The sequence below is a fragment of the Camelus dromedarius genome, chromosome 22, assembly GCF_036321535.1.
Source record: "Camelus dromedarius isolate mCamDro1 chromosome 22, mCamDro1.pat, whole genome shotgun sequence".
NCBI lineage: Eukaryota > Metazoa > Chordata > Mammalia > Artiodactyla > Camelidae > Camelus > Camelus dromedarius.
This window is the reverse complement of record NC_087457.1, coordinates 22,348,068-22,360,158: the sequence shown is the minus strand read 5'-3', so window position 1 is coordinate 22,360,158 and position 12,091 is coordinate 22,348,068. Positions and strand designations below refer to the sequence as shown.

Here is a 12,091-nt window from a genome sequence, read left to right as displayed (position 1 = left end):
AATCCATATATTTTCACTATAAGCTAAACTCTAACTGCTTCAAAACTCAAAAATCTCATCAGTTCACACGTGCATTGTTTAAAACATGACAATTATTAAGAATAAGTTACCGCTGATTAGCATTATTGTTAAACATAGTAACAATAATTTGTAGAGCGCTGTATTGTCCTAGAGTGTTGTTTAGTTCAGAGGCTGTACTAAAGATTATTTCTGAATTGTCTTAAGAAATAGTTATGGTAGTTAAATTCTATAAATGAGATTTTAGCAGCACTAATTAAACCATGTAAGATAAATATGTCTGAAGTACCTGTGGAGATCAATGAATTTAGTAAGCATTCCTTTACATATAAATAAGTTATATACTTCTTATAAGTTATTTATAGTTAAAACAAGTCTACTTCCCCAGATATTTGCTAGAGAATGCTTCACTGATTTACATGTATGCATATAAAATAATACAATTCAGGGTATGCTGATATAATTTAGATTTCATAGTTTGGACAGACTTTCCCTGAGTAATCCAGGTTAATGAAGTTTTATTACTGTATCACTGTTATGAACTTATTTGCATTAAATCATCAGTATTAAATTTACTTTACCTGGGCTGCAATGAAACTCAGAGCCAGGTTTTGTGCTGACACTGCAGCTTTTCTCAACGTGGGTTGTCTGCTGTTATTATTCCCTTTCCTCTCTTACTTTGTTACTCGACTTCAGTATTTTAGTAAATGTTAATGATTAGAATAACATTGTATTTGTACTGGAAGACCCATAAATCCTTTCTGGAATCAGTATAAATAAACAAACAGTTAAATTTATTTCCACTGAAATACTATCTACTTTTATCAGTGAGGTATACCAGAAGATTCTTTAAGATAATCTAACCTCCTAAATGATATTTTATTAACAATTTGTCTATCCAGTCAATTATGGTTAATCGATCACAATTAAAATAATTGTTTACTCCTTCAGTATATTATCTACAGAGATTGTCTTTTATTAAGAGTCTTCCATAATTAGTCTATTGGGGGTGGATCAACAAATACTGATAAATATATCATAGTCAAATATCCTAAGAAGTAATATGTATTCATAATCCTGATAATCTGCTTTTATTAATAGAAATATAAATACATACTCCATAAATCTACTGGGACTAAATATGACACCCATCTGCTACAGATAACCCATGTTTTAAAAAAAAAACCTAATAGTCTTATTTATAACAATGAGAATAATAAAAATGTTGCAACTCTTTGAAGTTAATTATTTGAATTCCTGGCAGACCAATTAAGCTATTTCACACCACTAATTTGCAAATGAAGCAGTTATTCACATGCCAACAAAATTCAGCATGTTTCTGCTATCTAAATACTAGAGGAAGAAATATGCTATAGTGGGTAAAAGTGCAGGTGTGGGAGCTGGCCAGCCATGGATTCAAATCTTAGCTTCACCATTTAATAGCTATGGAATTTTGGACAAGGTCCTAAACCTTTCCAACTATCAGTTTTCTCATCTATAATTACAGATAATAAGGGAACTGTTGGGTAGATTAAATGAGAAAATGCATGCAAAGCACCTAGTATAGTGTCCAACAGTGAGGTCTCAGTACCTGTTTGTTATTTTTATTATGTGAACCTGGATGTTGTCAGGCTGAAATACTTGAGACAAGCAGAAAGGAAACTAATAGGAAAATGGAGGGAAATGTTGCTCTACCTTCAGAATAAGATGAAAACATTACTCTTCCCAGATGAAGAATCTATAATATATATTTCTACGAATGCAAAAAAACATGTTATTTCCTTGTTTTTGCGCCAACGTTCATATTGTTATAGTATCACTAAATTTACTAACATTTATAATTAAATCTTTGCAATTCACCTTTAAATTTTCACATGCATAATGATCTGTATTAATCTCTTATGTGATATACCCTTCAAATCTCATGGATAGCAACAACATGGATGAAAATGATTTAATGAATATGATTATGGATACAGATATTTAATATCAATACTTGATATAAATATTGATATCAAAGCATATAAATACTGAAGCAATTTTTCTACATAAGAAATCTAGAAAGTTTTCAAGAGATAGCTCCAAAGTTACAGTCTTTAATTACTGTTTCTCAGCATGAATAAAATACTTCTTACCTAGAAAACCCACCTGAAACTACTATAAATTATTCTTACCAGCATTGCACGCTTTTCTTCATCTCCCTTAGTTTCTCTCTTTTCATTTTTTTTCCTGAATATCTCCTGAAGCTGAAAAGAAAACCAATCAAAGGTCAAATATCCAACAAGAGTTCCTGAGTACCTACCTAACGCCCATACTAGGTATAATCTAAAAACAAAGAAAATAGTTAGCTTCATCCACCAAAAACATTAAAACTATTATAAATATATTTTCTGACACCAATTTTTTTCCGTGAGGAAAAGAAAATGCATCCGTTGGGACTGGCAACCCATAGTTAACGTTAAACATACGAAATTATAGTTTTACTTTATCTCTAAGACACAAAGACGTGGAGCCTGTGGCACACACGTAAAAAGAGATGAAGCGTCCTGTGGTATAAAGAACATGGGACCAGAAGTTAGGGGCTCTGGGTCTGAGCCCATCTTCTGTCAGACACTAATTTTATGTTGGTGGACGGGTCACCCAACCTCACTAGGCACGAATTTGCTCACAGATGAAACGAAGATGGACCAGATGACCTCTAAGGTCTCTTTCAGGTAACTGAGCATTATGGTAGAAACATGGACTCTGCATGTATAACCCCTTGAGCAAGTTTCTCTAATTACTTAAGCTTTGTTTTCCATATTAGGAACTTGAAGATAATCGCTTACCTTATAGCATTATTTTCTTCTCCAGTTCTACTAAGGTATAATCAATAGGTCTTATAAGAAGAATGTTTTGCAGAGTAAATATTACAAGTAATTACTCAGCACATTGCCTGTCACATAGTAACTTCTCAATAAATGTTAGCTATTATAATACATGGTATTATTCATCTTTAAAACTAAGCAACATTTAATTATTAAAAAATGCAGCCTATAACATACATACCACCAAAAACTCCTTTTTATCCACCATCTCATTGCCGTCAGTGTCAAACATGTTGAAAGCTATTCTAAAACCTGCGTGTGGTTCTGCCGGAAAAATCAGGAAAAGTATTTGTGAAATGGAAAAATGTTTTTAAAGTACAAAATCTATATTAGTTGTAAACAATTATTCATATTCTGTACAGAAATATTTTAACCAAGCAATTAAAAGCAATATGTTCTCATTAGTGAAATATAATAAAAGCTACATAATAGTATATATATTTCTGCTTCATATATTAGCACTCTTAGTAACAGCATTAATAATACACTTTAAATCTACTTTGATACCTGCTGCGCAGCACTGACAGTAAAATTTGACTACCTTCCTTCCAAAATTAAGTATTTCTTTCTTATCCAAGGTCTGTCAGTTTGTTTAAAATGAAAACATCACCTCATTACATCTGGAACATTTTCAATATGTTAGCTACTTAGAGCAGAAGAAAAAATAAAAATACGACACAATGGACTAGTCCAAAATCTTGGGAAAACTGTAACAGAAATGACCTAAGGGAAAAAAATATCAAGCATGAGCAACTGCATATTTGGGCTTAAACTTCTAGGGGCTTCAAACACAGAGCTATAAAATAAAGAGGGCTTAAATAATTAATTCCCAGTTCTCCCCAAAGAGGAGCAGCAATGGCTTTCTGAGAAAGATAGACTTTCACACACTATGAACTGCTTTACCTTTATGACCCTTCTGAGGTTCAATCCCTGTTCTCTTTTCACTTCTAAAGCATAAAGAAGAAAACATGGACAGAACAAAACTTGAACGTGCCCTTCAAAAAGGAGCTCAGTGTACATGCCTTTTTCAAAACATCTGACCTTCTCTTTTGAGATGACTGGCAAAAAGTTTAAAAAGGGACCTCCCACAGATACACCTGCCACTACCTGTTGTGAAATCTTGAACCCAGCAAAAGCAAAGCACACAGCCCTACTACTATCGTAACTGGTAATAGCTGTCTCTGAAAATAATAGAAACAAAAGCCAGCCTTTAATGCAAGTTCATTTTTTTGCATGTATTTTAGGAATCTAGACATCCATAATCATTCACTTGAGAAAGAAATAAAAAGTTATACCATCTCTGATAACCAAGTTTTAAGCTTTATAAAGATCTTGAAAATACACATAAAAAGAAGTCCTTCCAAGCACTATTGGGAAGGGAGAATCAAGTTAAACTAATAAAAAGTAAAGAGGAGAAAACTATAGTCAGATAGCATGGATTATCTAGCCCACTTCATGCTAGCCCTCTTTTCACTTTTTTCTTGGTTCTAATCTAAACAACACCCGTAAGTTTTCAGTTCAAACTCCTAGAAGTTTCTAAGATGGGTCCTGAACTCCAAATGAAGATTCACAGCATCCAAAGAGCCTAAGCCATCTGTCAGAAGCAAAACCCACCATATGTGTTTTTTCCACTACCCTTAAACCAACCCTGTTCCAGCTCAACAAGTGGCTTTCCTAATCAGTTTTGTTCTATTCGTACCTATCACTCTGCTGGTTTAGGTACCTATAACTTCTAACTTTGCATCTAAACTTGTTCTAGCTAACAAGATAACTTTTTAACAGGTCTCTGAGACACTCCTTGGCACCCGCTCCTCTAATTTCCATGGCAGCATTCATCACTGACTGGGCCCAAATCATCATACTGACTTCCCAGTCTGGGGCAACCTCAGGTAGCCCTATTACTAACTGCACAATACTTGCTTTCCTTCAGTAGCAACACTTTAAATCATTTTGGGTCCAGGAGGAAAAAAAAAAAAACAAGGGAAAAATAGACAGTACTTTTTGAAATGCACATGCACATTGCCCAAACTTCCTGCACCAGAATTCCAACATAATATCATTCGTAACTAAATTCAGACTAACACAGTGACTGTGAATTTTGTAATCACAGAAGTATTGGAATTTTAAGACTGGCTTCTAATGACATAGTTTTATTGATGTTCCTGTTTCCACGCATCTCCATAAATCCCCACAGTTGGAAATTTCATTAATCATATTCCTTTATTCATTCCTTTCTTCATTCATCAGCCAATTGTTTTATGAGAGGCTACCACATGCCAGACACTCTTCTTGTTACAGAAGTAAACAAAAAAGATAAGATCTTCACCATCGTGGACCTTGCATTTAAGTGTGGGGAGACAGACAAAAACATGTTAACCAATAACCTAATACTTTCAAATAGTTTAACTACTATGAAGAAAATAAAACACTGTTGTGGGGAGGGTATAGCTCAGTGGTAGAGTGTGTGCTTAGCATGCACCAGGTCCTGGGTTTGATTCCCAGTACCTCTGTTAAATAAATAAATAAATAAATAAAATCTAATTGCCTCCCCCTCAAATTAAATAAAACACTGTAAAGGGATAAAAAGGGAGAGATGGAAGAGGGAGCTATTTTAGGGAGGATGGTCAAGTAAGGCTTCTCTAAGCCCTCACGTTTCAATGGAAACCTGGATGATTTTTTATATCATGAGCATCTTGAGGAAAAGCACTGATGGTAGAGGGAGCAGAAAGTACAAATTCCTGAGGTGAGAATTCAAGGAATAGAAATGTGAGGTGGCTGGAGTATGGTGAACTGCAGCACATAAGTTCCTCCATTAAATGCAAGGAAGTTTAACTGAACACCTTAGTAAACCCTTCATATATTTCATGAGAACTGCTGTATATGAGAGGAAGAGAATAATAAAGCTGTTTCAGGATACATGATGGGGCTTCTGATAGACTCACAAGTTAAAAGACTCATGCTTTCACCCTAGTCTTGAGGAAAATGGGATTTAAAATGAGTGTAGCAGGAAATTTACAAATCATTACACCGTCCTGAACTTTAGGCTCCCCTGTGGACTAAACCACAAGGACTGATATATATTAAAGTCACAGTTTATGAGATTTTATTGCTACGCCATAAGCCACAGTAATATTTATGGTTTTGACACTTGACAGTGCTATGCTTCACATTTTCTGCTGGCATTTAGACATGAATTTTGCAAAAAAGTATGGATAGACCTAAACTGATTTTCAAGAGTAAGAGAATCTAAGAAAGATTTATTTTCCAAGATTAGGCTTGAAAAAGAAAACTGCATCCAGAAATAGACTAGTATAATAAGTACACTTACTTGTTAAAATACATAAAAGAAAAAGATATTCTGTGTAAGAAATCACACCTAGAAGAAAAATAGTATTAGTTATGCTATATATAAAATAGTACTTTCTCTTCATATTTATCAAGTAAAATATTACTCTTGTAACAGCAGGAAGTAATATTAATAAAGAACCTACAGTTTTAAAGATGCTAAATATTGTTTTACATGAGACTAAGCTGTTACTATCAAATCATAGCAAAATAAGCAACAAATTAATTTTACTTTGTTTCACATGCCTCTGTGCATACAAAATTTGCATTAATGCTTCCAGATATGCTGGCAAAAAACCAAAATTATTAATAATGTTTAGATACAGCTATAACTCCTAAACTTGTTGCTAGTTTTCAAGGTATGACTCTAACATAAAATAAAAAGATTGGAAATGGTTAACACTGTAAAATGCTTAATTACTTCTCAGTAATGAATAAAACATTTAGATATTCTTGCTTAGAAATTAGACTTTGTATTGCATTTAAAAAACACAACTCTATAGCTACCATTTTTCTGCTCTCAAGTTATGACTTTTTATTATTCTTGATTAGCTTAACGCTTCTATTAAATGTAATCTCAGAAGTTTCATTTTAATTAAGTAGCTTATATTTTATATATATTGCATCCTGAGTTCTCTGTAATCTCATAATTACAAACTTTAAAAGGAGTTTGTTTGGAGTAGGTAAAAATACACATTCTGTTACTCAAATTTTTGCTTTTGGACTGTTAACACTCAAACTAGAATTAATGGCTTAACTGACTTTCCAAGTGGATCCTGAGAAAATTAAAATCAGGTATAAGCCAATAACACTAATCCAGATACCAGACTGTCCTTATGTTTGTAAAAGGGTATAAAAAATGCTTAAATAATCAGATTGTGTAGTTTAAAACTCCATTTCACCTGATGTCCTTTGAGGCTACCCTCTTTGTTACAAAACAAAGAGAAGAGGAGCCACTGTCAGGCAGTTTGTCAGAAGACATGAAGGGACTGAGCCAGGAGGCCCTGAAAGCATTCCCTTCCTTTGTTTATACTAGAACATTGTGACCTATAGACATAGTTCTGGTTGGCTGCCATGAATGTTATGGGAGAAAGATTCTGGAATGGTCAATGCATATAAAGATACAATACCTAGATTCCATAGGGATACCTCAAAAAAAAAAAAAAAATCTGGAAATGGGCTCTCTCCACAATCCCATCTCACTTACTGTTGTTCTAACTGACTTGGTGGTACACACAGAGATGCTGGTTAGTATAAAGAAGCTTAGTAACTGCTGTACATCTTTTACTGGATAATCAACTCAAGATTCCCCTCAGAAAATGATTACTTTAACAGTGAGAGTTCTGATCATGATTATCATGGTAGGCACTTGTCTGAAGCGTTAAATGGTTTTTGAGGTGGCGTAATCCACAGGGAAGAAAAACAAAGTGGAAAAACTCATAGTATAATTTAATAAAGATGGTCAAGGAGAAGAGAAAATATTACTGAACATGAACTGTAGATTCCTAATGCTTTTAATTACAAAAATGGAAAAATATTAGACTAACCTTTCAATTTGATTTAAGGCCACTCAGGGTCAAAAAATAAAATAATATTAAATGCTACTAAGCCTATAGGAATGCTGTGATCTTTAGAAAAAGAGAATAAGAAAGATGCCAACCAGGTTTATTTTGAAAATTCAATTTTAAAAATTTCTAAGGGAAGTTCCTTGGAAGCATTACACTATGTAGTTCCTATATCATGATGCATTACAGTTGACTGTTGTAACTAAATCTATGTAATACACGTTCTTATAAATGCTGCAAACCAATTAAGTTTTTGTAAAACTGCATAACATTTTCTTGCTGGGTTATATTTTAAGCAGATAAAATTCATCTGTAAATTAATCTTCAATAGCTCTAAAAACTTAGCTTTAAAATTCCTCTAATCTCTTTATAAAAAAGGCAAGGCTCTCTGTGACTCTCTATTTCACCTAAACTAATGGTTCTAAAACTTCTTGGGTACATGGATTACCTTGAAAATCTCATCACTATGACATAGATCTGCACTGTTCTACAGGGTAGCCATTGGCCACATGTGGCTATTGAAATTTAAAATAATTAAAGGTAAATAAAATTAAGTTTAGTTCCTCAGATACAGTAGCCCCATCTCAGGTGCTTAACAGCCACATTTGGCTAGTGGCTACCATATGAATATTTCCATCATTGCAGATAGTTCTTTTGGATAGCTCGGAATAGACCATAATCCCTGAAAAAAAATGCAAATATTCATATAATTTAAGTAGGATTAGGACTTGCCTAAATCCATGGCTTCTAGATTTAACCTTCCCCTAACTAAAAAGAATTTTCTTCTTCTATACACTTATTTTTTTTAGATTATATTCAATCCAATTTGTATCTTCTCATGAGAGGTATTAAGGAAATACTTTTTAAGCTCACCAATTTACCTAATCCTTCTGAGCTTTGAATTTTCCTGATCCTATCACTGCAGCCTAAGATTTGAATGGCAATCTTTAAGATAATTTCCAGAAAAAAAATCTCTAAGAGCTCTAAAGATACCATGGCCCAGATTTCGTAAATATTTAACAACACTAGTTATGAAAAGCCTACAATTAAAGATGCCTCCACCTTTCAGAGTTCATGATAACCAGGTGGAAGCAATTTGAATTTCTAATTCTACTTTGATAAAAATACACAAATTATAACTACTCCTTTAAAGTACTTATTTTCATGTTAGAGTAAATATATTATTTTCAAACCAATATCAGTTAAAATTGATGAAAAAGAGAAAGGTAAGTTTATATAATTGCTTTATATTTTTATTTTGTATATTCTTTTACTTTAATATAAAAATCTATTTCTAAGAAACATTCCTTTTTAGGATTAAAGAGATTTTATTAATTAGTACACAAAGGGCACTGTAAAAGAAAATTGCAGTAAAAGCTAAGTTGATGGCAAGGACATGTATGAGTTAACAAGTTAACTTAGATATATAGATGTGGACAATACACTAAGTTGAAACAGGTGGATTTTGCAGTGAGTGTTGTTTTTAAAAGAAACGTGTTCAAACTGAGCAGGCAAAAGATATATCCAGGAAGTTTTTCATATTGATTAAATTTAGGAAAATCTGAAATTCCCTGGAAGTAAATGGAAAGAAGAAAAACAGACATTTGGAGATCAGTATTTTGAAAAATGCTCCCTGTGGGTAAATATAACCTACACTTCTCAATATGGTTAAAAAAGAGGATTTTTGTAAAAAATTTTGGAAGATATGTATAATATATATAAAAAGTAAAACTGAAAACAACTCTTAATCCCACTACTGAGAAACAACCACTATTAATATTTTGGTGTTTTTCTTCTCTATGCATACACACACATATGTAATTATAAAAATATTTAAGTATGAGGAAAATATGTATGTATAAGTAGTATAAATAATATAGTGTCAATATTAAAATGCATAAATACTAAAGTTAACTTACCTCTTTCTTTAAGGTTTCGAAATAGCTTTGATGATCCTTTCCAAACTGGTGGTGTTTCTGAGAGCATTTGATTCAATTCCTATGACATAAGGTATCATAATACTGATTATTAATAGGTAAACCATTTACTTATAAAATAGACCAAAAATATTTAAATGCCTATGCAAAAAAATTCTCCACTTAGAAGACCTGAGACATGGCTATATTTATATCCTATTCTGTATCTGTGGTTCATTCAACCACAAAACCCAGTATTTGCCCAGAGTCTAAATGTACAGATGAGTGATAAAGATGTGATATTAAATTCAATTAGAGCTACCAAAAATTTCAGACAAATTTAATAATTGGATAAATATATGTAAGATATATTTATATATGTATACAAATAAAATAATCTAATTAAGATAAACAGTGAGTTCAAGCTCTGGAGCCAGTTAGAAAAGGATGGTTCCATGGAAGCCACTGGAAACGGCAGACTTCCTAATGTAGGTAGGATAAGACCACTAGGCTTCACACACTGTCTGTTTTCTGTAGCCCTCTTGGATTTAGGGGTTTTGTGGTAGATGAAGTAAATGGATGCAGGATTATATTGGGAAGGAATGAAGAGTATTTTAATAGTGACTCAAAGAATGATGACACCAGAGGAAGTGAAAGGATAGGGTACTGAGTTATTATGGCTACTGTTGCAATTTATTTTTCTAATTTTAACTTAAATATTCAGTAAAGAACACAAACTTCAACTGCTTATTATTCAGCTTTTCTTTTGTTTTTTAAATCAAGCTGAGGGGAACTATTTTGGAAAATTTAAACATTTAACTCATTGCTCAGATACTAAAATGATTTTGAATTTATTGTACATACTATGTTAAAAATAACTAAGTGAAAATTATAATCAGGTTAACAGTGGAAAAAATTATTAAAGGATTTGGTGAGACAACTTGACATAATTTGAAATTTTAAAAAATTAGTCTGCTAAGAACATACTGAAAAAAACACTTGAAACCACTTCTTTTCCAGATCTGATTCTTGCTATTCAAAGTATGGTTCCCCTATAATAGCCCAGGCCTCATCACCTGGGAGCTTGTTGGAAATGCAGAATCTCGGATCCCATCCCAGACCTACTGAACCAGAATGGGTATTTTTAACAAGATCTCCAGGTGATTTTTATGTACTGTCAAGTTTGAACATTACTTTAGACAAACGCTTCCCAATGTAGTTGTACCTAAAAAAGCTCTATGACATTTATAAACCACCTTTTTCATTACAGAGCTGAGTTAGCAGATAAAGAAGGAATCCCTGGGATACCAAAGGCAGGAGAGGTATTTTTAGGGGATTTACAGACTCCCTGAAGCCCATCTGTGAATCCTTGCTTTCATTTCCTCCACCGTGTAATTTCTGCACTGCAGGTAACAGATGCCACCAGGCACTCAGTAGTATTTGACCGTAGGGTAGCAATGGTGCAGAGGTAAGAATTCAGGTGTGATTAATGATGAGAAGCTGGGTTATTTACTGTTTAAATGACAGTAAACTCAAACATTTTTGGTAGAGTAAGAGATTAAAAAATCATTTTGAGTACAGTTCATAAACTTTAATTTATAACATATCTATTATATAAATATTAACTTCCCTTTCTCCATTTTAACTGTTTCCATGTATTCAATTCCATCTCTTCTACTTAAACTCAGCTAGAGACCAAAAAATCATAGCTACTTTTTATTGAGTGCCCTCTATATGCCTGGCAGTGGGCTAGTACAAACAAAACAAAACAAAACACCTCATTATGCATATTTTATTGAGTCTTAAAGAAGATAAACAACTCACCTGAGGTCACACACTAGTAAATGACTGGCCATATCCTCACTGACTCTAAGCAGTTTATTTTCATAATAATTTAGTTTCTTCAGGTCTAGATCCTTCAATTGACACACTGATCTCCCTTGTCTTGTGTTAACTTAAGGGACTTCTAAATTTTATTCAAATCTGTATTTCCACTCAGGCTGCAATCTCCCCACTCCCGGTGCCTAGCTCAGTCTCTTATATGTAGCAGTGTCATATGATAAAGAATGTGACTGGCCTTCGTCCCTGGTTCCTGGGAGGAAGACTCTATATGCCTGGATCACACCCAAGTTTAGGCTAAAGAGATGACTCAGGCGGGGGTTGACCTTCAAAAAGAACAACCATGTGATTAGAGGGTTGGGGTTTTGAGCTAGCCTGACCTCTGGGGAGAGGAGTGGAGAGGGAATGAAGATTGAATTCAGTGATGTAGCCAGTGATTCAGTCCACTGTACCTATATATTGGAACCCCTAGTAAAAACTCTGGACACCAAGCTCAGTGGAGCTTTCAGGTTAGTGAACACAGTGATGTGCCAGGAGGGTG

General features: G+C 33.5%; 1 protein-coding gene across 3 annotated transcripts in view; it reads right to left on the bottom strand.

Moving 5' to 3' along the window:
• The window catches only part of MICU3 (mitochondrial calcium uptake family member 3), an 81,678-nt gene that overhangs the window by 31,672 nt on the left and 37,915 nt on the right, over window positions 1–12,091 (bottom strand). For all 3 annotated transcript variants that reach the window (XM_031440210.2, XM_064477501.1, XM_064477502.1), the window contains exons 4-7: window positions 9,715–9,793; window positions 6,214–6,261; window positions 3,067–3,149; window positions 2,193–2,264 (exon numbers count right to left, since the gene is read on the bottom strand). In XM_031440210.2, coding sequence (XP_031296070.1) covers window positions 2,193–2,264; window positions 3,067–3,149; window positions 6,214–6,261; window positions 9,715–9,793 — 282 coding nt within the window. The remainder of the gene's footprint in view (window positions 1–2,192; window positions 2,265–3,066; window positions 3,150–6,213; window positions 6,262–9,714; window positions 9,794–12,091) is intronic.